The sequence below is a fragment of the Bubalus kerabau genome, chromosome 17 (assembly GCF_029407905.1).
Source record: "Bubalus kerabau isolate K-KA32 ecotype Philippines breed swamp buffalo chromosome 17, PCC_UOA_SB_1v2, whole genome shotgun sequence".
NCBI classification, from domain to species: domain Eukaryota; kingdom Metazoa; phylum Chordata; class Mammalia; order Artiodactyla; family Bovidae; genus Bubalus; species Bubalus kerabau.
This window is the reverse complement of record NC_073640.1, coordinates 57,706,712-57,733,718: the sequence shown is the minus strand read 5'-3', so window position 1 is coordinate 57,733,718 and position 27,007 is coordinate 57,706,712. Positions and strand designations below refer to the sequence as shown.

At 46.0% G+C, this 27,007-nt stretch overlaps 1 protein-coding gene and 1 non-coding gene across 2 annotated transcripts; both read right to left on the bottom strand.

Annotated features, from left to right (window-relative positions):
• Nucleotides 1-30: 30 nt before the first annotated feature.
• Nucleotides 31-15,171, bottom strand: C5AR1 (complement C5a receptor 1). Its single transcript, XM_055553224.1, has 2 exons — nt 14,988-15,171; nt 31-2,844 (listed from the first exon to the last, which is right to left on the bottom strand). The coding sequence occupies exons 1-2, from the start codon at nt 14,988-14,990 to the stop codon at nt 1,789-1,791; spliced, it is 1,059 nt and encodes a 352-aa protein (XP_055409199.1). The 5' UTR covers nt 14,991-15,171; the 3' UTR covers nt 31-1,788.
• A 5,936-nt stretch (nt 15,172-21,107) lies between these two features.
• On the bottom strand, nt 21,108-21,180 carry TRNAE-UUC (transfer RNA glutamic acid (anticodon UUC)). Its single transcript has one exon. It is a non-coding gene; the product is annotated as a tRNA-Glu (tRNA).
• Nucleotides 21,181-27,007: the final 5,827 nt, after the last annotated feature.

Sequence of the window (27,007 nt, the reverse complement as noted above, 5' to 3'; positions counted from 1 at the left end):
ACAACAACATTAAATATATTGCTATTATTTTTATTTATTTTACTATTTTTAAATGTCTTCATGTATCTACTGGAAAATTTTACACTTCTGTGGCTCATATCACATTTCTGTTGGACAGTGCTGTCTGTATACTATTTCCAGCCGATGCAGATGCACACACACACGCAACCAAGTAGGAATATTTCCAGGTCGATTATAAACAACACATTTCTACACTTATTCTTTATTTTCATTTTTCAGCTGGTGCATACCAGCTATTTAAAAGTCCACAGGTTACATGCTATATGAGTCCATCAATACAATATTCTTGAAAGTGTCAAATGACAGAGATAGAGAGAGGATCCGTGGTTGCCAGGGCTTGGGGACTAAGCTGGGGAGGGTAGTGGGCAGTGGAGGTGCTAGAAAAGAATGTCACGAGGGACTTGGCAGCTACAAAAATGTCCAGCACCTTGGCCATATCCATGTCAACATCTCGGTTGTGATATTGTAATGCCATTTTGAAAGATGTTCCTGTTACAGGAGACAGGTCAAAGATGCACAGGATCACTTTCGTATTATCACTTACAACCCAACCTCATGAGACGCTAAACGAGGTCAAGATGAAACAGTTAGTTTTCTTTTTCAGGGCAAACAAAACATCAATTGACAACCCAAAAGAGCAAATTCCCCTGGGACTCCACCCGCTGCAGGGACCCAACCCGTGTTTCCCAACCCTGGGTACCTTCTGCGTTCGTTGCTTTTCTCCATAACCACATCACATCTTTTTACTTAACACTCTTTTTTTTTTTAACCTAGTGAAATAATGTACCAACTTACTGCTTTTCTCTTTTTTTTTTTTTTGCCACATCACACAGCATGTCCGATGTTAGTTCCCTGACCCCAAATGGAACCCACACCCCCTGCAGTGGAAACATGGAGTCTTAACCACAAGACCATCAGGGAAGGCCCTTACTGTTTCTCTTTAAACCAACTCACTCTCCAAAGCTGAGATTGGTACACGAATTAAAAAAATTTTTTTTTATTTCTTTAGTTTGTTATTTATGGCTGTGCTGGGTCTTCCTTGCTGCGTGGACTTTCTCCAGGTGCGGCGAGCAGGGGCTACTCTCTTGTTCTGGTGCAGAGGCTTCTCTTGTGGAGCACAGGCTCTAGGCGCTCCAGCTCAATAGTTGTGGCACGTGGGCTTAGATGTCCCAAGGCTCATGGGATCTCCCCACCCCCGACCAGGAATCGAACTCCTGTCCCCTGCATTGGCAGGCAGATTCTTTACCACTGAGCCACCAGTGAAGCTCAGTCCATGGATTTTTGCTTTGTCCTAAACAACAATAACTTTTGAGATTCCAGTTTTATATAGAGAGACTTTTTTTTTGGTCAACTCTCCATAAAATAAATACAGAATTCTTTTTTTTTTGTTGTTCAAAGTTTGAGTGTTTCTGTTTGTTCTGGTATCTGATATCTTCACACGCTTTGCACAGGAACGTCTTATTTTGTGGGAGGGTTTCACGTATGTTGGTTGCTGTTTGTTTTCCAGAGTCCTTGGATGGAAAGGTTGTGGTGGGGGGTGGGGGGGGGCGGTCCTAGAAGAACTTATCAACCTTGGAAAATGAAGAACGATAAAATTGGGTTCGCCTAGAAGAAGCAGGACGAGTCCAAGAAAGATGGAAGGAAAAGGTGGCAAATTCATTCAACCACCACCGCCCACCTTGTCCTGGGCTGAGTTTCAAAAAGCAAAGTGAATGGACCAGAAGTTTGGCGGAGCCCTGGAAAGCTGGTGCTCAGAAAGGCCTCCCTTTACACCGCCTGGCTCTTCAGGGCCGGGGTATCCACCGTGGAGAGCGTCTGGGACTTGCTCTCCCTGCGCACCGACTCTTCAGTCAACACGCCCCGGACCCTGGCGGGAAGGGTCTTCAGGAACCGGGCGTGAAAGCCCTGGGCGGCGAACACGTAAATGATGGGGTTAATGCAGCAGTTGATATAAGCTAGGGAGACGCACAGGGCATCTAGACTGGACACAAGTTTGAAGCTGTCCCCGTGCGCATCGAAAAAGGCCAGCATCATCCCCGTCACCTGGTAGGGCAGCCAGAAGACAAAGAAGCTGGTCACCACGGCCACCACCACCTTGAGTGTCTTGGCGGAGCGCGTGGCAGTGCGGCTCCACGCCCGAAGCAGGAGGAAGGTGTAACAGATTGCAAGCGTGACCAGCGGCCCCAGGAAGCCAACGGTCAGCCGGACGATGGCCACGGCCTTCTCCGCATATTTATGGTCCCTACTGTATGCAACAACACACGTCGTCTTGGGTGGGAAGTGCTCTACGTGGACCTGACGGAACATAAAGGACGGTATGGTCAGCAGCAGAGCCAAGCCCCAGGCCACGGCACAGGCCACCCAGGCCACGCGGGCCCCTCGGTAGTTCTGGCACCAGACGGGATTGAACACCAGCAGGAAGCGGTCGGCGCTGATGGTGGCCAGGAGTAAGATGCTGGCATACATGTTGAGAAGGATGAGAGAGGGCAGGATTCGACATGCAGCGTCACCAAAGGACCAGTGGCTGTGCTGGATGATGGATGTAAACAAGATGGGCAGTGCCAGGCAGGAGAGGAAGTCAGCCACCGCTAGGTTGAGAAACCAGATGGCGTTGACGGTCCTCTTGACCTCAGACCCTGTCACCCAGACCACCATGGCATTGCCGGGCACCCCGATCAGGAAGACAGCCGCGAAGATCACCAGGGCGATCACATCTGGGACACGCAGTCTGTGGGTGGGGGAAGAGGCATCCACCAAGACATCGGGGTTCAAGGTCCATTTGTCATAATCAGAGTAGTCCGGGGTGCTGAGAGCCATGGAGTCCTGGGTGGAATCAGAGAGGCGGGGACAGTGTGAGTGGCAGGTAGCAAGGAGCTTGCCCGTCACGCACGTCACTCAAAGCCCATCACGCCATTTCTTTAAGCCTCAGGTTTCTCCTGGGGAAACAAGGATGCTGAAGGCTGATAGCCAGCTGGGTGTCACACCCCTGATTCAAATGTTGAAAACCGGACTTCCCTGGTGGTCCCATGGTTAAGAATCCGCCTGCCAATGCAGAGGACATGGGTTCGATCCCTGGTCCAGGAAGATCTCACATGCCATGGAGCAACTAAGCCCGAGAGCCACAGCTACTGAAGCCTGTGTGCTCTAGAGCCCCCACTCAGCAGTAAGAGAAGCCATGCAATGAGAAGCTCCCCCACCGCAATTAAGAGAGTAGCCCCTGCTCGCCCCAATTAGAGAAAACCCATAGGCAGCAATGAAAACCCAGCACCGCCAAAAATAAATAAATAATTTTAAAAATACTTTGAGGAGAATGAACTAATAATCACATGCACGTAATTCCAAAATTGATAGCCCAAGTCTTGAACTGTTACTTAAATTTTTTTTTTTAATTTTTACTGGAGTATAGTTGATTTACCATGTGTTAATTTCAGGTGTACAGAAGTGAAGATACATAATATCTTAAGGCAATATTTTAAAGAATCAAAATTAATGCCTCTCCAAAAAAATTCCACAGTGGAAAAAAATTGGAATTTTAAATAAAGGCAATCTGCTGCAGTCGTTTGTTATGAACCTGCCTTGTTACAAAAGAGGGATCTTCAGATGAGCCCACAGTTTTCATTCCCAGCTGGGGGTGGTTTGCAGGTTGACGCTGTCATGCAAACATATCAAGCAATGCAGGATTTTAAGCATAGTCAAGAGTTGGACCATAGAAAAGGCTGAACACCGAAGAATTGATGCTTTCAAACTGTGGTGCTGGAGAAGACTCTTGAGAGTCCTTGGGCAGCAAGGAGATCAAACCAGTCAAGCCTAAAGGAAATCAACCCTGAATGTTCATTGAAAGAACTGATGCTAAAGCTCTAATACTTTGGCCACCTGATGGGAAGAGCCGACTCATTGGAAAAGATCCTAATGTTGGGAAAGATGGAGGGCAGAAGGAGAAGGGGGCAACAGAGGATGAGATGATTGGATGGCATCACTGACTCGATGGACATGAGTTTGAGCAACTCCAGGAGATAGTGAAGGAGAGGGAAGCCTGGCACGCTGCAGTCCATGGGGTCAGACAGGACTTAGCAACTGAACAACAGCAAGTCAGAAGAACTGGGGCTCCTTGGAGAAAAGTTGGTTCCTATCCTGGGACAGAAAATATCCAAGATGAGGCCAGAACATCTCACACTAGAAAGTAAGAAACTTTTTAAGTAATAATAGGGACATATCAAAATGTCCCTGATGGTCCAGTGGTTGAGATTCTACCTTCCAATGCAGCTGGTGCAGGTTCGATCCCTGGTCAGGGAATTAAGATCCCACATGTCACATGGTGTGGCAAAAAGAGAGAGAGAGAGAGCCTGAAAGAGCCCACACTAGTCAGAAAGTGAAAGTGAAAGTCACTCAGTCGTGTCCGACTCTTTGTGACCCCATAGATGGCAGCCCACTAGGCTCCTCTGTCCCTGGGATTCTCCAGGCAAGAATACTGGAGTGGATAGCCTTTCCCTTCTCCATGGGATAGCCATGGAGAAGGGCTGCCCAAATGGGAAGGGATCCCAGGTCTCCTGCATTGCAGGCAGATTCTTTACCAGCTGAGCCACAAGGGAAGCCCAAGATCATTGGCATGGGTAGCCTATCCCTTCTCCAGTGGATCTTCCCAACCCAGGAATCCAACTGGGGTCTCCTGCATTGCAGGCAGATTCTTTACCAACTGAGCTATGAAGGACACTAGCTGGAAGATGGAACAATTTGAGTATTTAATAATAATAATAACTGATGGAATAAAATATATATTAATAATAAAGATCTCTGAGTTCATAATGATAATAAAATCAAGTAAGTCATTGGTCACATTTTTATTCTGAAAAGGGAATGAATCAAGCTCTTATCCTGCCGTTTCTGTACAGAGTATTATTTCAGAGAAATAAAGAGTCAATGTGGGAGGTCCTTCTTTAGAGAAGACTCTAAAAATAATTCCTGCAGAAGGAATGAAATAAACTTAAGGAAATATGGATCTGGATGATGAACAACAACATCTAATAAAACCATCATGTAAAAAACAGACAGGAACCTTACAATAAATCGGTGCTGGCATGGCAAACCCTCCCATCAACCTCAGCACTCGGACAAGAGAGACGAGTAGATATCTGTTCTGATGTGATGCGGAAAAACGACGATACAAGCACCAGGGCTTCCCTCATAGTTCACTCAGTAAAGAATCTGCCTGCAGTATGGTAGACTCGGGTTTGATTCCTGGGGCAGGAAGATCCCCTGGAGAAGGAAATGGCAACCCACTCCAGTACTCTTGCCTGGGAAATCCCATGGACGGAGGAGCCTGTGGGCTACAGCCCGTGGTGTCAGAAGAGTCAGACACGACTTAGCAACTAAACCACCACGGAGTTTTTTTTGCCAAAAAAAAAAGTAGTAGTTTTTGCCAAAAAAAAAAAAAAAAGAAAGAATGTGAATCTAATCAAGGTCTTAGATCTAAAACTACCAGTTTACAGGAAAAGCAGTTGAGAGAGGAACATGATAAATAACACCACAAGGACAAAACCAGACCAATCAGAGCTTAGGAAACTCTACAGGACAAATGGTATTGTTTCTCTCACAAATAAATGGCATTTTTAAAATAGGAAGAGGAAAAAAAATGGAGCAGAAAGTGTCATGGATTAGAAGAGATTTATAGATAAAAAGTTATGACCAACCTAGATAGCATATTGAAAAGCAGAGACATTACTTTGCCAACAAAGGTCCGTCTAGTCAAGGCTATGGTTTTTCCAGTGGTCATGTATGGATGCGAGAGTTGGACTGTGAAGAAAGCTGAGTGCCAAAGAACTGATGCTTTTCAACTGTGGTGTTGGAGAAGACTCTTGAGAGTCCCTTGGACTGCAAGGAGATCCAACCAGTCCAATCTAAAGGAGATCAGCCCTGGGTTTCTTTGGAAGGAATGATGCTGAAGCTGAAACTCCAGTACTTTGGCCACCTCATGCAAAGAGTTGACTCATTGGAAAAGACTCTGATGCTGGGAGGGGTTGGGGGCAGGAGGAGAAGAGGACGACAGAGGATGAGATGGCTGGATGGCATCACTGGCTCGAAGGACGTGAGTTTGAGTGAACTCCGGGAGATGGAGCTGGACAGGGAGGCCTGGCGTGCTGCGATTCATGGGGTCGCAAAGAGTCAGACACGACTGAGCGACTGAACTGAACTGAACTGAATAAGGACCTACTGTAGAGCACAGGGAATGCATCTCAATATTCTGTAATGACCTATTTGGGAAAAGAATCTAAGAAAAGAGTGAAATATATGTGTATATAACTGATATATTTTGCCATACTGCAGAAACTAACACAGCATTGTAAATCAACTGTTTATTGTTGTTTGGTCACTTAGTCGTGTCGGACTCCTTTGCAACCCCATGGACTGTAGCCCACCAGGTTCCTCTGTCCCTGGGGTTCTCCAGGCAAGATTACTGGAGTGGTAAGGTGATAATTCCAACTGGTGACAAAGCCGACGTGAGGGTTAAAAGTGTCTCATTTAGTAACGACATGAGCACCTCTTTGTGAAATTGCAGCCTGTGTAATGTACATGTTAAAAGGGTGCATTATTGTAGAGGGTCTTGTAAAGTCATCCAGACTTGCTATGAACACTAATTGCCATTTGAAGCCACTGGTAGACAGTGGCTCCGCTCTAAACCCCTTTTTAGCAATTGTATTTTTTTCCTGATTATATTTTTAGCGTAGTTCGCTGTTGATGTGGACGAGTATTTTATGCACTTTTGGTGATGTTTCAGTTTTACGTACTCTTCTGACATCAGAAAAGTACCACTGGTTGTTCGCAGCCCCATTGTATAATCAGCCGACCACAGGCTTCCATATATAACAAAGTAATTAATATTGTGCAAGTGTCAAACGCTTCTGTTGTGAAAGCAGTGTTGGGAAAACGAGAAATGATTTTAAATGGTTACGAAATACTAGTCGGTTTCATAATCCCCACGTTCCGCCCTTGAAGGTCTGCTTTACCAGAGAAAGGGTCACTTATTTGTCATTGCAAGAATTTTAGAAAATGTGTTTAATCCCTCTTAAATACAATCAGTCCTAAAGAGTCTGTATTATTTCGGTCTGCTGGGTACAGAGTACAAGCTGCAATCAAAGGAGGGAGAGGACGTTTCCCACTGTCTCTCTTAAGCTGTACAATTTTTTTTCTCCAGTGTTTTGTTTTATATAGGTTTTGAATTCCTGTATCTATTATTGTGTGTACTGAATACTGCCTATGTACTATTCCGATTGTTTGCTCTAGTTTACTAGCAGTAAAAGACCTGTTAATCACATACAACAAAAAAGAATACTGGAGTGGGTTGCCATTTTCTCCTTCTGGGGATCTTCTCGACCCAGCGATCGAACCCACATCTCTTGTGTCTGTCTTGTGGCACGTGGATTCTTTACCACTGAGCCACCCGGGAAGCCCACTATACTGTAGTAAAAATTTTAAAAGGAGAGAGAGAGAGATTAAAGAAGTAGATACCAAAGATAATATGGAGACCAAGGCTGGATCCTGATTGGAATAGTCGTATGGAAAATAAGATATTTTGGAGACATCTGGGAGATTTTAAAATAGACTGGATATCCAACAACAGTAAGGAACCATTGCTTATTCTATTGAGGGTGATAGGATATTGTATTTATGTTTTCAAAAAGTGGTAGAAGACAGTTTCTGATAGAGGTTTCACATGCTGCCACTGCTGCTAAGTCACTTCAGTCGCGTCCAACTCTGTGCGACCCCTGAGACGGCAGCCCACCAGGCTCCCCTGTCCCCGGGACTCTCCAGGCAAGAACACTGGAGTGGGTTGCCATTTCCTTCTCCAATGCCTGAAAGCGAAAAGTGAAAGTGAAGTCGCTCAGTCATGTTCGACTCTTCGCGACCCCATGGACTGCAGCCTACCAGGCTACTCCATCCATGGGATTTTCCAGGCAAGAGTACTGGAGTGGGGTGCCATTGCCTTCTCCCAGAGGTTTCACATAGCAGGTGAAATAGGATGTTTGGGGGTTTGCTTTAAAATTTTCAGGAAAAAAAAAAAAAAAGGAAGAGAGGAGGGAAGGAGAGAGGACCAAGGATGACTAAGAATGGGAAAGTGTTGATAACTGTGGGTGCTGGGTCATGAGTACGTTGGCCATTCACAACTTCATTCTCTCTGCTTTTGTGTGTTTAATATTTTCCATAATAAAATAAAGAACAGAGTCTTGAGTACTTTCTTGCCAGGAAGTGTCATATCCCCCTCCAAAGAGAGAAAAGAGCAGCAGCTGAATGAGAAACAGCCTTGGACGCAAAACAATAACCCGGAGGCACCAAACACAGGCAGAAGAAAAATCCCCATGCAGGACGGGGAGTGATCACGCTAAGGCAGCCAGTGTTTATCGAGCGTCTACTATGTTTAAGTACAGCATTAGCTCTTTCAGTCCCGACCATGACCCTACAAGGAGGTCCTATGAATATGCCCATTTTATTGACAAGGAAACAGAGGCACCAGAAGATGAAGTAGCCTGTTCCAGTCATGTAGACGGGAATTCAACTTTCTTTAGATTGGTATGCAAACCCAGAGAGGCTGCCCTTGGGCAGTTCCAGAAGTTGGAAGGGGGCCTCCAAGGACACCCAAGGGGCAAACTCCGTGGTCCCTGGAGCCCATCCCTGAAGGTGATTTTGTCACCAGTCCAGGGAAAGGAGGCAGAGAAAAACACAGATCACTGTTACAGAAATATTCAGAGCTGGATTTTTAAGGTACTTGAATTTGCAGGCTGAGGTTTTGACCCACTAAACACCCAGCTCATAGATTAAATAAGATGAAAAATGTTCAAGAACCTGGCAAGGTGCTTGGTACACAGTAGGGAGATAAGAAATGGCAATGTTCTTATTTCCCATTGATCTTACAATTATTGGAGAGCTCAGCTCTTTCTCTGAACCATTCTTTTTAATTTCTAGTTCCTTTATGTTTCCTTAAGGTCAACCAAATCAGCCAGGCTGATGGTCCAGCATATTTGCTGGTACGGCCATAGCGGAGATCAAATTATTCAAAGGGGAAAGGTTGGTGTCAACTGATGAGTGGATGAACTGGGTATGGTATATCTATGTAGTGGAATATTATTCAGCCATAAGAAGGGATGAAGTATTGACACACGCTACAATGTGGATGAAGCTTGTAAACATTATGCTGAGTGAAAGAAGTCAGAATCATACTATATGGTTCCATTTGTATAACATGTCTAAAACAGGCAAATCCGTAGGGATGGGAGATGTGCTTGTACCAGCCAGGAGCTAGGAGAGCAGGAGCAGGGAGAGAGTGCTTAGTGGGTGCAGGGTTTCTTTGGAGGGTGATGAATAGTTTCTGGAAATCGATAAAGGTGGTGTTGGGGACAGGGCTTCCCCAGTGGCTCCATGATAAAGAATCTGCCTGCAAGGCAGGAGACTTGAGTTCGATCCCTGGGTCAGGAAGATCTCCTAGAGGAGGGCATGGCAACCCACTCCAGTATTCCTGCCTGGAGAATCCTATGGCCAGAGGAGCCTGGTGGGCTATGGTCCACAGGGTCACAAAGAGTCGGACACGACTGAAGCAACTTAGCCGCACGCAGTGATGGGGCAGCACTGAATGCGCTCAGTGCCACCGAATGGTGCACTTCAAAACGGTGAAGTATAAGTTTTGTGGCATTTTGGTCGATTAAAATGAAAATGCCAGTGTCCTAAAGACAAGGAAGGGCCAAGGGACTGTTCCAGACGAGTGGGGACTAAAAGACCAGGACACCCAGATGTGATGTGACATCCTGTGCCACAGACTGGAGCAGGAAAGACAAATTCACTCTGAAGGGCATTATTCGGACCACGGAGCAAGTTTTAACTTGATCTATGGACTAGATCACAGTATTGCATCAAATGTTAAACTCCCTGACATTGATCACTGTACTCATGTAAATGAATGTCTTTGTTTTTGAGAAGGAGACCCTGAGATATTTAGGAGCAAAGGATGCCTGCGACTTCCTCTCAATTGGTTCAGGAAAAAAAAAAAAGTGGTAGATGATAGATTAATCAATAGAAGGGACAGATAGATAGAGCAAACCTGGAGAATCTAGGTCAAGAGAGTATGGAAGTTCCCTATATTATTCTTGTAATTTTTTCTGTAAGTGTGAAGATGTTTCCAAAAAGTTAAAATGGTTGCTTTATTTCCACTGATAAAGAGACTCTGCCCTGAGTCACCCACCTGACCATCCTCACCTCCAGCACCCTGACCTCCCTTTTTCTACTCTGGGACCCCCCAAGCTCAGATCACTAAAGGGTCAATGCTGGGCATGGCAAGAGGCCCCAGATCCTGCCCAGGGGGACCCTGCACTGTAGCGGGTGGTTAAATGTTTTAAGTGTCCACCGCGGACATGATAACACAAAACTAACTTCGATCTCTGCTCGTTTCACAAGCTCTAGACTATGCTGCAGAATAATCCAGACCCCAGAAGGGGCACCTCCCCACTCCCTGCTCCCACGCTCACCATTACCCCTCACATCAGCTGACAAGATCCTCACCTGGGATGAGCTCACACAGCCCTTCCCTCTCACTGACTTCACGAGGGCAGGAAAAAAGATGCTGATTCTAACGCTCTGCGGTTTTTAGGATCCTCCTGCTGTAAATGGCTTGCAAAGTTTAGCCATGTCAGTATCTCTATAAAGAAGGGAAACAGCTGAAGCATCCACGCAAGAGGCGACTGGCTCAATAACAGTGGCACATCCAGGCAAAACAATTCTATGCAACCAGCAGAAGAATGCGGAAGTCTACCTACGGGTGGGTGTGGAAAGAACTCCAAGATCTAGGGTGAAACAGGACAAGCGAGAACAGTGTGTGAAGCAACACTACCTACCAAAGAGGAGTCATTCTTCCTCTCTGTTTTTCTCTCTCTCCCAACCCCCTCTCCCTTCCTCACCACTTCCCCTCTGTCTCTATCTCTGTCGATTTATCTCTCCTGAGTGTCTGTACAGACTAGCTCCAGAAGCAGGCAAAAGAAATCTGGAACAGTGGTTGCCCCAGGGGAAGGGAAGCAGGAGGTTGGTATACTTTCTGGGGGGCAGGGGGCAGGGTTGGCCCCCACTAAGAGGCATGTGGGATCCTAGTTACCCGACCAGGCATCGAACCTGTATCCACTGCATTGGAAGCACAGAATCTTAGCCACTGGATTGCCAGGGAAGTCCCTCATCATATATGCTTTTGTTCTTCTGGTATGTAGAGCCATATCAGTGAATATACCACCCATTCCCTTCTCCCCAGAAATGGATATTATATAGCCTCTACAAAAGAATTTGTGGTTCTACCATTCTAGAAGGGGCTTCCCCGGTGGCTCAGCAGTAAAGAATCCACCTGCCAAGCTGGAGATGCACGTTTGCTCCATGGGTCAGAAAGATCCCCTGGAGAAGGAAATGGCAACCCACTCCAGTATTCTTGCCTGCGGAATCCCACGAACAGAGGAGCCTGGCAGGGTACAGTCCATGGAGTCTCAAAGAGTGGGACACGACTTGGCACCTGGGCACACACCCAAGTGCCATTCTAGGAGTCTAGGAAAGAGTCTAAGCGTATTTCTTCATCTCATAAATGTTAACATCCTAGAGATTGGGGCTCCTGACATACCTGGCACCTGTCCTTGGAGAGGTTATGGTCTCCTGCGAGAGGGAAATTAATCACCAGGGATGGGAACTGAGCGTGTTCTACAGAGAATCCAGCCTGGTTGGGGTATCAGGAGAAGGGTGTTGGAAAAATCAAGCCACAACCCCACACGACCCACTCCAGTATCCTTGCCTGGGAAATCCTATGGACGGAGGAGCCTGGAGGGCTACAGTCCATGAGGTCGCAAAAAAAGTCAGACACGACTTAGCCACTAAGCAACAACAAAGAACTAAGTAGAAGTTAAAAAAAGAAAAACAACAAAACAACACTGCAACATGGTCCAAACGAAATTTCTGCGCTGATGGGAATGTCCCAGAGGTGTGCCATCCAGGATGGTAGCCGCCAGTCACCTGCAGCCAGGGAGTTTGTGACACGCGGCAGATGTGTCTGGGAACTGAACTTAAACTTTGCTGTCATTTTAATTAAGTTTCACCAGCCACATGTGGCTGGTGGCTGTGTCTCAGACACCAGTGGTCTGGGGCTCCTAAACGATTCCTAAGTGCTTCCTAGGTGTTAGTTCGTTAATTCTCTAACCACAGTGTTTACGCTACAACAAGCCCAAAGGCGGGGTTCTCTTTTTTTCCTAAGATCACAGGCTCATGTTAAGAGCCCTTGCCTACTGTGTGGAGAAAGGGCCAGATCAGAAGCTGAGAAGGAGAGGCGATTGGGATTGTCCAGCTGTGGTGCGGGATGATGGTGGTTTGCTCTAGGGTGGTGAGTGTGAGGACTCATGAATGGATCAGAGGAGAACAGGGCTAAGGAGAAGATGCTTAGGAGAAAAGCAATCAGAATCACCAAGTTCTAAGTCCTTTTCATGTATCAGCTCTTCTTTTTTTGCCATTGCAAAACCCATTTTGCAGATGAGAAAACTGAGGCTACAGACAGCTTAAGAGACCTTTCCAGGTGCTCGCTGTTAGCAAGTGGCAGAGGTAGGAGAGACCTTCAGACAGTCCAACCGTAGAACCTTCTCTGAGAGGTTACCAGGTCTCAGGTGTGGTGGGAGTGAGGGGCGTGCCTTCAAGGCAAAGGGTGACAAGGTAGCCGGGAGGATGTCACACACCAGAAGGTGAAAGAACATCAGCGTGGCTGGCAGGTAGCCAGGACGAGGTTGGAGGAGCCACGGATATCATGTTAAAGGCGATGTATTTTATCCTGGGGTAATGGGGAGCCACAGATGGTCTTTGAGTCACAGAGGGACTAGATGAGAGTTCTTGTTTAGAAAGTCTCCTCTGGCTGCTGTGGGGAGGTGAGATAGAGGCAAGAGGACCAGAGAGGAGGCTGGGGCAGGGACTCAGGCCAGCAAAGATGGGAGTGATGCCCATAGGAGGAAGAAAAGTAGGAGACTTAAGCGGGGCAACACACCCCTTCCCTCCCTCGTGGGGCTTCCATCTTGCCATCTTCAGGGCAGGGAACGTCCTGCCAACTGTCCCCTTCTTTATGGTGGAAATAATAGACTCAGGAATGCTGTCAGGGCTAGGAAATACACAGAAGGCACGGTCTGCTTTTTTTTCCGGAACATCCCTCTCCCCATTTCTACATGGACACAATGTCTTTAAACAATCCACCCACAGAACCACATAAAACCACTAAAGCATCCTCAGAAACTGGGATACGAGGGTGGGGGTGAGCATCTCGACTCATCTTCTTGAATCTGCCCAGTCTTTGAGACTCAACATCCCTGAGCACGAAGAAACACAGGCATTTGCATTTTAAAAACCATGTGAAAAAGACAGACCTCTGGATCCTTTCAGGATACGATGAACTACCTTTCAGGTTGGCAAAAACAAAAATAGTTCCATCTAAACCTGCAGATGGGTGTCTAGACAAGTAAATACTCTCCTGCTCTGAAAATGAGGAATATAAATTGGTACAGGTTTGGGCAATATCTGTTAAAATAAAAATTGTCTGTATCTTAGATTCAGCGTTTGCAATTCTGAAAACCCAGACATGAATCCAAAGATATAATTCTGGTGTTTTAGAGTTTGCTTATTTTTTTGGCTGCCCAGCCTGTGGGATCTTATCTCCCTGACTGGGGATCAAACTCAGACCTGTGACAACGAAAGTACTGAATCTTAGTTCCTGGACCACCAGGGAATTTTCTAATTACAAACAGCCTAAATTTCCACTGATAAGCAATGGGAACTCTCACTGGCATATCACACAGCTGATAAAAAGGGAATTTCCCTGAAACACACCAGGATAGAACAGTATCTTTCTCAGAGATTAAGCTGAAGTTTGTAAATGTCAAGTGCCTAGCCTGACATGCAGGTGAAGGTTGTCAATAATATTATAAGTTATTCACGTAAGAAAAAAAAGCGAGATGTAGGATATCGTGTAAAAAAGACTTCTCTTTGTAAGGTAGAAAGGATAAACACATTACCGGCATTGAGCACCAGCTGTATGCCAGGCACTGCTGAGAGAGTTTCCCGGGTATTATCTCAGTGAACTCTCTCCATGACCCTAGAATACAAATTTCTCTCTGTAGGGTGACTATCCCCATCTTAGTGACAAGGAGAAGGAGGCTCAGACAGACGAGACTCTTCAGCTCTTACACAAGACAGGCAGGATTTGAACCTAGTTCCAGTATGATCTCCATGTCAAAATACTCCTTACTCCCTACACTGTCATGGACTGTTTCCAGAAGTGTTAGCCACAAACTGCTGCCCTAATCCCACCCCACCATGTTTCTGGTTACAAGGAACCAGAGCTACAAGGAATCTGAGTCTCTGGGCAGGGACAGTCCTTTCACTGAATACCCTTTAAGGATTTGGGACTTTAAAAAAAAAAAATTAGTAGTATTCACAAAGAAAAAGCTCTAGTCCATCTTTTAATTAAAAAAATATTTCTGACATTACAGAACTAAACTGAAATGTATTAATATTCCACTCCTACATTTCCATGACAAAAAAAAAATCTCATGAGCCAAAAAAACACAGGAATTAGCTTATAAAACTAAATATGGATCTCAGCATCAGCTGAGCAGAGAAAGGAATGAAAACATTTTAATTTTAAAAAATCATGAGTGAATAATAAAATGTGTAGAAACAAAATTTTCAAACTATTTGGGATTGTTTAACAGAAAGGAAAAGTCAAAGCTAATCACCAGCCTTACAACCCCTTGACAGTCTTACTCCTTAGCTGCTTCCCAGCCCCGGAGGGGGAGAGGAAGGTGAGGCGAGAAGGGGAGAGGTCAGAGACTGGGAGGAGGAGGAAGGAAAAAGGGAGCAGATGGCACCAAGAAGGGAGACCACACACATAGCGGGTGTCTGCCCCCCACTCCCCCCGCCAGACTCACCATCTTCAGGTCTCTCCCAGATCCTCCTCTGATCAAAGGCTCCCAAGGGCTGTGGTTTGCAAGCCCCAAGGAAGGGCGCAGATAACCAGAGAGGAAATGACCCGTCTTACCCCTCTGGGGTTCTCATTGGTCTGGGGCTCAGGGTTTCTTCCGCAAGGCACACACCCAGTGAACCCTGAACACCTCCTCCAGCCGCTCCATGGAAGGGGCCAGGAGGAAGTTCCAGGTCCCAGGAGGAAGGAAGCCAGACATTAGAGATTCCCACCTTGTCTAGACCTGGCCCCTCTCCCGGCCTTGAGTTCCCCCATTTGAGAGGCTCTCTCTGTCCTTCTATGGCCCCAGGTAGCCCTGAAAAAGCTCAGGGGTTCAATTGGCTTAAACCTGGGAATTGGGGATTGATTGTGAGCCCCAGACTCCCAACTGGGTTCCATTGAGACCCACTGAGGAAAAGAATGTCTGTGAAGATGGCCCAGTACTTGAGGACTATTCAGTCTTCTTGTCTAGCCATCACCATCTTTCCCAGTCCCTTTCTGGGTTCTTGCTGAAACATGCTGGACTCTGGGGTGGGGAAGAAACTATGTTATTAGTTTCTTATTGCTGCTGTAATAAATCGCCATAAACTGAGTAACTTAAAACAATAGAAATGTATCCTCTTACAGTTCTAGAGGCCAGAATGTATCAGGGCTACATTCCCTCTGTAGGTTCCAGAGGAGAGTGTTCCTGCCTATTCCTTTTCCACTGACTGGCAGGACTCCTTGGTTTGTGGCCACATCATTCCAATACCTGCCTCTAAGGCCAGAGACATCGCCTTCCCTCCAACTGCGGATCACAAGTCTCCCTCTGCCTCCCTGGTATAAGCACCCTTGTGATTACATTTAAGAACCCTCTAGGGTACTTCCTTGGAGGTGCAGTGGATAAGAATCTGCCTGTCGATGCAGGGGACATGGGTTTGATCCCCAGCCCGGGAAGATTTCACATGCTGTGGAGTGACTAAGTCTGAGAGCCACAACTACGAAAACTGCATGGTACAATGACTGAAGTCTAGGCGCCTAGAGCCCATGCTCCGCAACAAGAGAAGCCACCACGGTGAGAAAGCTGAGCCCCACAACAAGAGTAGCCTCCCCTTACTGCAACTAGAGAAAGCCCACACAAAGCAACGAAGACCCACATGTGTAGGCTCAGTCACTCAGCTGTGTCCCACTCTATGACTCCACGGACTGTAGCCTGCCAGGCTCCTCTGTCCATGAGATTCACCAAGCAAGAATACTGGAGTAGGTTGCCATTTCCTCCTCCAGAGGATCTTCCCGACCCAGGGATCAAACTTGAGTCTCCTGCGTCTCCTGCATTGGCAGGTGGAGCCACCTACAAAAACCCCGTGCAGGCCCCCCAAAAGAACCCTCTAAATAATCCAGGATAATCTTCCATTTCAAGATCATTAGTTTATCTGCCACGTCCCTTTTTCTACCTAAAGTCACCCTGCAGGTTTCAGTCATTAGGAGGCAAACATCCCTGGGAACGACTTTTCAGTCTATAGCAATGGAGCATGATTATTACCTTGAGTGTAGAAACAGCTTCATTTTTCCCACGCTCATCTGCAACGCTCCAATAGATCACCCACATCCTTCCTGCCCAAAAAGTATTCTTCCACAGCAAGCTTCAATTTGTGCAGATCTAGCTTTCTTTTCATAGCAGAGATGATCCATGTAAACATTTGAACAATCCAGAAATGTACTCCCCTCCATACTCCCCACCAATAAAGCACTGAAAAATCCCCTGACCTTCACCCTTCTGAAATTAACATTTTAGAATATACTCTCCTAGACTTTTACAAATGTGGTGCTTGTGTTTGGGAATGGACATGTGAGTGCACGATGTCTGGCAAAGTTTGGTTCCACTAGATGAAGCCATGTGCGGTGGACTTGACTCAGCGAGGATTTTAAAGGTCTTTGCCTAGGGGATTCTTGGCTGATAGGAATGCATGGTTGTTGTACCAACTCTGACCTTAAGAGGGCGCGTGAGCTGGAGGAAAGTCAGAAGGCCAGGCCATACCCTCGTGATTATTAAGATTTTTGGACCACAGTTGGGCATGGCTAAAGGAAATCAGTCCTGAATATTGAATATTCATTGGAAGAACTGATGCTGAAGCTGAAGTTCCAGTACTTTGGCCACCTGCGGCGAAGAACTGACTCATTGGAAAAGACCCTGATGCTGGGAAAGATTGAAGGCAGGAGGAGAAGGGGACGACAGAGGATGAGATGGTTGGATGGCATCACTGACTCGACAGACATGAGTTTGAGCAAGCTCTGGGAGCTGGTGATAGACAGGGAAGCCTGGCGTGCTGCAATTCATAGGGTCGCAAAGAGTCTGCCACGACTGAGGAAATGAACTGAACTGAACTGGGCATTGCCTTAAAATCACAGGTTCTTAACATTTTCTATGTCCTGGACCCTTGGAGAAGTTATTAACCGCTTCTCAGAATAATTCTTACAACTTTTTGAGAGTGAAAGTATTAGTCACTCAGTCGTGGCAGACTCTTTGTGACCAGCCAGGCTCCTCCGTCCATGGAATTCTCCAAGCAAGAAGACTGGAGTGGGTTGCCATTCCATTCTCCAGCGGCTCTTCCCAACCCAGGGATCGAACCCAGGCGCACTGCAGGCAGATTCTTTACCATCTGAGCCACCACCTTATGGTGGTGCGAATTCGAATGTAACAAGAAGTGGCCAGGACAGTATAAAAGCAATAAGGAAATGTGTAACAGGTCACCTTATGTAAGCTGCCGTCCTCATTCCCAATTCATCAATTGTTCCGATAACGTGCTTCGATCACTTTTTTCAGAACGATGTTTTTGTAAGTTCACTGAAGCATCTCATGTTGTTTTAATAGCGCCGTAAGTCCATTGTTAGTTTGAAGCTTCCCTGTTGGAACTTCAGGTGATTTCCAATATTTTTTTCCATGTCACAGGAAGCACGCTAGCACATGCATCCTGGTGCCTGTGTATGAGGATTTATTGCAGACAACTCTCTAACAATGGAATTGCAGGGCAGGGTGGGTGTTGTCAGCATGTGCAACCTTGATGCTGGTGTCCCCTCATTCTGCTCCTCAAGACCCAGACCCAGGCTGTTCAACACAGCAGCCACCAGCCATATTCAACTACTGAGTTATAGAAACGTGGTGAGTCCAAATTGAGATGTGCTCTGAGTATAAAACACACCAGATTGCCAAGACTTATTGAAAAAAAAATGATTGTAGAACATCTCAACAATTTTTTATGTATTATATGTTCAAATAATAATCATGAAAAATTAAAAATCGTGTTAAGCGAAATGCACTATTCTTTATTTATTTCTTTGGCTGCTCCAGGTCTTAGTTGCAGCATGTGGGATCTTTTTGTTACAGCATACGGGATCTAGTTCCCCAACCAGGAATCGAACCCAGGCCCCCCGCTGCCTTGGGAGTACAGAGTCTTACTCCATACCACCAGGGAAGTCCTGCAAAGTGTATTGTTAATTACAGTTGATGCCTGAACAAAGCAGGGGTGAGGGGCACTGGCCTGACTGAAAATCCTAGTACTGCTCCCTCTGCCTCAGAAACAAAGGAATTGATGAATGACTCACTCAAGGGCAGGAAGCAGAAACAGTTTGGATAGAATCAGGACTCAAACCTTAGTTCTTTGGATTCTATAGACTGTGATCTCTAATTGAGCACAAACTTTTCCCCACACTTGATTTAAAAATCTGTAAAATGAAAATATAGGTACTATATTGAAAAAAAAAACTATATTTCAGGAAAAAAAATTTTTAAGTAGGTGCTGTGTGCTTAGTCGCTCAGTCGTCTCCGATTCTTTATGATCCCATGGACTGTAGCCCGCCAGGCTCCTCTGGCCATGGGGATTCTCTAGGCAATAATACTGGAGTGGGTTGCCATGCCCTCCTCCAGGGGATCTTCCCAACCCAGGGTTCAAACCCAGGTCTCCTGCATTGCAGGTGGATTCTTTACCATCTCAACTACAAACTGGCACTTGCCAAGAGCATTTGCCATCTGCCTCTGCACAGACTGAACCCCATGCTCCTGAGCTGTTGACCTTCCACACGCCCTGAGGGGAATTCAGGGTGGAGAGTGAGACACTCTGCCCTCCAGGGAAACTGGTGGAACAGGTCCTTAGATAGTTAGATATTTTCAGGGAACTGATTGCGTGATCCCAATCCCTGCATCTCCTCATCTCTAGAGAAGCACTAAATCCCTTCAGCATGACATCAGCTCCTCCTACTTGCAGAAAACCTCTTGTAGAGTAAGTGCTTGATTGCACTGAACTCTCCCTTCACCGAAACCTTATATATTGACCTTTCCTCACTGCCTCTTTGGAGCAGTCTCTCAGAGCTATCTGAGGTGCTGTCTCGCAGGCTGCAGCCCTCATGCATGCATGCTAAGTCACTTCAGTCATGTCTGACTCTTTTTGACCTCATGGACTTTAGCCCACCAGGGTCCTCTATCCATGTAAATTCTCCAGGCAAGAATACTGGACTGGGTTGCCATGCCCTCCTCTAGGAGATCTTTATGACCCAGGGATCGAACTCACATCTCTTATGTCTCCTGCCTTGGCAGGCAGATTCTTTACCACTAGCACCACCTGGGAAGCCCTCATTTTGCCCCCAAATAAAATTTAACTCGCAACTCTCACATTGTGTGTCGAGAGGATTAAAATCTACCCAGTGGAAAGGCAAAGAGCAGAAAAAAGGTTATGACCAAGTGGCATACAGACTCATAGGGTTTTATGACCCCAAGTCTCTAGGGCCGTGCAGAGCTGACCCCATCTGGAGGGGCAGGGCTGAGCAGATGGCCAAAGCCACCACACCCCAAGGGCAGCCGTGGCCAGCCACCAGCCTGCCAGCGGCCACAGGAAGCCCAGAGCCAGTCAGATGTCAGCAATCTACGCAGAGGCTCTCAACTGTGGGCACCGTGGCTTCCAAGGCAGGATGTGGCGGACCTATTCCTGCAGCCATGTGTTCCAGGAAACAAGCTCACTCAGAAGGACAATGCAAATAATGGAGTGCAGTTTATTACACTGGCAGGCCCAAGGCAGAGTCTCCTCTTTGCCAAGGACTCCAACCAGTTTTTGTGAAAACCCTAAGTGTACATGCTCAAACCCACCTCCCCAAATTCCTTGAAACTAGTCTGGACAAGGTAAAAGCGAGATCTGACCAAACTTAACCCATGATTCATGTGTCATAAGCCTAGGTAGTTAAACAGTGGACATTTATCAATAGGCCTGTGGTCATACCCCATAAACATAATGGAATGTCTTTAGAGATAATTAGCGTATTCTTTTAGGTGTCGGAGAGTCCAGGTACAAGTCCTGAGTCTCTTTTATCCAGGAGGTCTGGTTTTCCATTGGTATGCCTTTTCTATAGACACCAGGTACAAAGGTCGAAGTCCATTGGGAGGGTGACCCTGCGTGTAGCCTAATGTTCGCAGCCTGGCCTACAATGGAGTCCAGCTCTGTCTGTTTCCTCCTTCACTGTAGGCAGCAATGCTTGGGTCCATACAGTCTTCTGACCCTGGCCAGACTGGTTCACCAGAACTTTCAACACTGTGGAAACTGAGACCCATGAGGTGGCAATAAACACCAGGGGGGGCCTGGGAGGAGAACTCCGGAGGATGCCTTAAAGAGAGGGGCTCTCAAAGGCTGGCGGAAAACACCACCACCAGCAATAATAATAATAATAGCCAAAGCTCCCTAAGCCATTGCCTGGTGACCATGCTGTTCCTAGCATCTCACAATAACAGAAACAGGTAAAGAAGTGCTGAGACTTCCCTATGGCCCAGTGGTTAAGATTCCACAGTTCCACTGCAGGGGCATGGGTTCGATTCCTGGTCAGGGGAATTAATCCCACCTGCGGCAAGGGATGGCCAAAATAAATAAATACAATTTATAAAACAACAAAAAAAGATAAGAAGTGCTAACCCTGATGGAATTCAGAATGGGAGCTATTATTATTACTACTCTGAAAATTCTAGAAGTTTCTAATTCTAAAATTGTTTAAGTGTATGAAGAGCAGAAGCATCTCTGACTTTAAAACTTACCAGTTCTTTTCTTTTTTTTCCTTTTTTTTTGAATCTCAGTTCCCTGACCAGGAATTGAACCCAGGCCCACAGCAGTGAAAGTGCTGAGTCTTAACCACTAGACTGCCAGGGAATTCCCATAAAATGTCAGTTCTAAGATTCTGTTATTTTGAGCTCCAAAATCACTGCAGATGGTTATTGCAGCCATGAAATTAAATACGCTTACTCCTTTGAGGAAAGTTATGATCAACCTAGATAGCATATTTGGAGAAGGTGATGGCACCCCACTCCAGTACTCTTGCCTGGAAAATCCCATGGATGGAGGAGCCTGGTAGGCCACAGTTCATGGGGTTGCAAAGAGTCGGACACGACTGAGCAACTTCACTTTCACTTTTCACTTTCCTGCATTGGAAAAGGAAATGGCAACCCACCCCAGTGTTCTTGCCTGGAGAATCCCAGGGACTGGGGAGCCTGGTGGTCTGCCATCTATGGGGTCGCAACAAGTTGGGCATGACTGAAGCGGCTTAGCAGCAGCAGCAGACACCATATTAAAAAGCAGAGACATTACTTTGTCAACAAAGGTCTGTCTAGTCAAGGCTTTGGTTTTTCCAGTGGTCATGTATGGATGCGAGAGGTGAACTATATAAAAAGCTGAGTACCGAAGAATTGATGCTTTTAAACTGTGGTGTTGGAGAAGACTCTTGAGAGTCCCTTGGACTGCAAGAAGATCCAACCAGTCCATCCTAAAGGAGATGAGTCCTGAGTGTTCATTGAAAAGACTGATGTTGAAGCTAAAACTCCAATACTTTGGCCACCTGATGCGAAGAGCTGACTCATTTATAAGACCCTGATGATGGGAAAGATTGAGGGCAGGAGGAGAAGGGGACAACAGAGGATAAGATGGTTGGATGGCATCACTGACTCAATGGACATGGGTTTGGGTGGACTCCAGGAACTGGTGATGGACAGGGAAGCCTGGCGTGCTGCAGTTCATGGGGTAGCAAAGAGTCGGACACGACTGAGCAACTGAAATGACTGAACTGAAAGATTCTGTCATTTTTAAAATTTCTATTAATTTATTTTTAACTTACAGACAAATGAACTCCTCTCATTTAGGGGAGCAGGTCTATGGATTTTTTTTTTTTTTGCTCCAGTTACATAACTTGTGGGATCTCAATTTGGAGACCAGGGATTGAACCTGAGCCCTCATCAGTGAAAGCACAGAATCCTAAGCACTGGACCGCCAGGAAATTCCCAGTCTATGAGTCTTAACAAAGGCATTGAGTCATGTAGCCATTACCACAAACAAGACACATTGCCTTCCAAAATTCCCTTGGGGCTTCCTCTCTGTCAACACCACTGCCACCTGTAACCCCTGGCAACCACTGATCTATTCTCCATCACCAAAGTTCTGTCTTATCCAGAATGTCCTATAAAATGGAACCGAACAGTATCCAGGCTTCTGAATGTCAGTTCTTTCCTGTAGCATAAGATGTTTAAAATTCATGCATGTCATGGCATGGACCACAAGTTCCTTTTAATAGCTGAGGAGTTTTTTATTGTCTGGGTGTTTCACAGTCTGTGTATCCATTTACCAGTGGAAGGATGAGTTGTTTCCCGTTGGGAACAATTACTTTAAAAGCTTCTGCAAATATTCTCCACAGGGTGTTCTGTGATCCTGTGTTGTTTTTGGTTTTGGTCACTAAGTTGTGTCCGACTCTTTGTGACCCCAGGGACTGAACCCCACCAGGCTCCTCTCTCCACGGGATTTTCCAGTCAAGAAAACTGGAGTCGGTTTCTATTTCCTTTTCCAGGGATCATCCCGACCCAGGGATCGAATCCACATGTCTTGCATCTCCTGCATTGGCAGGTGGATTCTTTACCACTGAGCCACCTGAGATTCCCATTTTGCAGACAGGCTAATGGAGGCCCAGAGAAGCTTCAGGGTAGGTCCCTAAGGAGTGGGATTTCTGGGTCATATGGTGAGTGCATGTTTAATTTCATAAGAAATTGACCATATGAGGGAATTCCCTGACAGTCCAGTGGTTAAGACTCCATGCTTCCAGTGCAAGGGAATCGGGTTCAATCCCTTTTAAAATATTCAACTTTTTAAAAAAGAGCTGGGTTCAGGGGAAGCCTGATAAAATGGGTCAGGTGGGGTGACATGGTACCTCCTTCGTTATCCATCTTTAAGTCCATCTTTAAGCCCCTCACTGGTCAAGGGGCAACCACAAACCCCAGCATCAGCATCTCCTGGTTTTGTAAGAAATGTGAATCTCAGACCCCACCCCTGCACTACTAAATGACAAGCTGCATTTTAAGAAGAGACCCAGGTGGTTCCTGGGCACCTTAAGGGCTAAGAGGTGCTGGACCAGAGCATGCCTGGGAGAAACTGATCAAGGTGCCGTCCGCCCTCACTGTACAAATGCTGCCCTCCTGTGGAGATGCTCTCAGCCTTCTCCCTTTCATCCTGAGTATGTGTTCCTGCTCAGTCGTGTCTGATTCTCTAGGACCCAGTGGACTGCAGTCCACCAGGTTTCTCTGTCCATGAAATATTCCAGGCAAGAATACTGGAGTGAGGTGCCACTTCCTACTCCAGGGGATCTTCCTGACCCAGGGATTGAATCCATGTCTCTTACGTCTTCTGCTTTGGCAGGCAGGTTCTTTACCAACTGCATGACCTGGGAAGCCCTCTCCTTTTCAGAGTCTATCTGTATTGGGCTGTGGGTGCATATGTTTGCAATCTGCTGGAACTCTGAAATGAAGGCAGAGATGTGTTCTTGGAAATGAGTAATATATATATTACTCTCTAATTTTTAACTGTTTAATAGGCTCCCCCAAGAAGACGACAAAGTCTGTGAAAACACACACAGATACACACACAAGAAGAATAAAAATAGACAAGATATAGAGAGAAGTGGAGTTTCTCTTGAGTTTCCCCAAGAGTAGACTCCAAGAATACAACTTGGGAGACAAGACCTTTTAGAACTAACACCCAAAAAAGATGTCCTTTTCATTATAGGATACTGGAATGCAAAAGTAAGAAGTCAGGAAACACCTGGAGTAACAGGAAAATTTGGCCTTGGAATACGGAATGAAGCAGTCTAATAGAGTTTTGTCAAGAGAACACACTGTCATAGCAAACACCCTCTTCCAACAACACAAGAGAAGACTCTAGATGGTCAACACCGAAATCAGATTGATTATATTCTTTGCAGCCAAAGATGGAGAAGCTCTATACAGTCAGCAAAAACAAGACCAGGAGCTGACTGTGGCTCAGATCATGAACTTCTTATTGCGAAATTCAGACTTAAATTGAAGAAAGTAGGGAAAACCACTAGACCATTCAGGTATGACCTAAATCAAATCCCTTATGATTATACAGTGGAAGTGAGAAATAGATTTAAGGGACTAGATCTGATAGACAGAGTGCCTGATGAACTATGGATGGAGGTTCGTGACATTGTACAGGAGACAGGGATCAAGACCATCCCCAAGAAAAACAAACGCAAAAAAGCAAAATGACTGTCTGAGGAGGACTTACAAATAGCTGTGAAAAGAAGAGAAGCAAAAAGCAGAGGAGAAAAGGAAAGATATTCCCATTTGAATGCAGAGTTCCAAAGAATAGCAAGGAGAGATAAGAAAGCCTTCTTCAGCGATCAATGCAAAGAAATAGAGGAAAACAACAGAATGGGAAAGACTAGAGATCTCTTCAAGAAAATTAGAGATACCAAGGAAAAATTTCATGCAAAGATGGGCTCAATAAAGCACAGAAATGGTATGGACCTAACAGAAGCAGAAGATATTAAGAAGAGGTGGCAAGAATACACAGAAGAACTGTACAAAAAAGATCTTCACAACCCAGATAATCACAATGGTGTGATCACTGACCTAGAGTCAGACATCCTGGAGTGTGAAGTCAAGTGGGCCTTAGAAAGCATCACTACGAACAAAGCTAGTGGAGGTGATGGAATTCCAGTTGAGCTATTCCAAATCCTGAAAGATGATGCTATGAAAGTGCTGCACTCAATATGCCAGCAAATTTGGAAAATTCAGCAGTGGCCACAGGACTGGAAAAGGTCAGTTTTCATTCCGATCCCAAAGAAAGGCAATGCCAAAGAATGCTCAAACTACCGCACAATTGCACTCATCTCACACGCTAGTAAAGTAATGCTCAAAATTCTCCAAGCCAGGCTTTAGCAATACGTGAACCATGAACTTCCTGATGTTCAAGCTGGTTTTAGAAAAGGCAGAGGAACCAGAGATCAAATTGCCAACATCCGCTGGATCATGGAAAAAGCAAGAGAGTTCCAGAAAAACATCTATTTCTGCTTTATTGACTATACCAAAGCCTTTGACTGTGTGGATCACAATCAACTGTGGAAAATTCTGAAAGAGATGGGAATACCAGACCACCTGATCTGCCTCTTGAGAAACCTGTATGCAGGTCAGGAAGCAACAGTTAGAACTGGACATGGAACAACAGACTGGTTCCAAATAGGAAAAGGAGTACGTCAAGGCTGTATATTGTCACCCTGCTTATTTACCTTATATGCAGAGTACATCATGAGAAACGCTGGACTGGAAGAAGCACAAGCTGGAATCAAGATTGCCGGGAGAAATATCAATAACCTCGGATATGCAGATGACACCACCCTTATGGCAGAAAGTGAAGAGGAATTCAAAAGCCTCTTGATGAAAGTGAAAGAGGAGAGTGAAAAAGTTAACTTAAAGCTCAACATTCAGAAAACGAAGATCATGGCATCCGGTCCCATCACTTCATGGGAAATAGATGGGAAAACAGACTTTATTTTCTGGGGCTCCAAAATCACTGCAGATGGTGATTGCAGCCATGAAATTAAAAGACACTTACTCCTTAGAAGGAAAGTTATGACCAACCTAGATAGCATATTCAAAAGCAGAGACATTACTTTGCCAACAAAGGTCCGTCTAGTCAAGGCTATGGTTTTTCAGTGGTCATGTATGGATGTGAGAGTTGGACTGTAAAGAAAGCTGACCACCAAAGAATTGATGCTTTTGAACTGTGGTGTTGGAAAAGACTCTTGAGAGTCCCTTGGACTGCAAGAAGATCCAACCAGTCCATCCTAAAGGAGATCAGTCCTCGGTATTCATTGAAAGGACTGATGTTGAAGCTGAAACTCCAATACTTTGGCCACCTGATGTGAAGAGTTGACTCATTGGAAAAGACCCTGATGCTGGGAAGGATTGGGGGCAGGAGGAGAAGGGGACGACAGAGGATGAGATGGTTGGATGGCATCACCGACTCGAAGGACATGAGTTTGGGTAGGCTCCGGTAGTTGGTGATGGACAGGGAGGCCTGGCGTGCTGCGATTCATGGGGTCACAAAGAGTTGGACATGACTGAGTGACTGAACTGAACTGAACTATTTAGGAGGTGACCTTGGGAGTGGAGGTCCCAAGGAGTGGAGTGGAGGCCTGGAGACATAGAGCACTGAGTCAGAGAAGGGAGAAGAGTCAATCAAGGGTGAGCTAGGACTTCCCTGGTGGAGCAGTGGATGGGAATCCGCCTGCTAATGCAGGGGACATGGGTTCGATCCCTGGTCTGGGAAGGTTCCACATGCCATGGAGGAACTAAGCCCATGTGCCTAGAGCCTGTGTTCCACAACAGTGAAAAAAAGGAAAAAGCCACCACAATGAGAAGCCTGCGTACTGCAAGGAAGAGTAGCCCCGGCTTGCCACAACTAGAGAAAATCTGGGCTCAGCAAGAAAGACTCAGCATAGCCAAAAAATAAAAATAAAGGAGTAAGCTAATCTGTGGGGTGCAGCCGTGGGCAACTGGGCTCAACCCTGTTGAGACTCTGAGGAACCAGGCAGAACGTGCCTCGGGATGTTGCTACTGAAGGATGGAGAGGCGAGGGCATTAATGCGATCACTCTCGTTGCCTTTGGGTACAGGTCGCCCCAGGAGACATTAAATTCT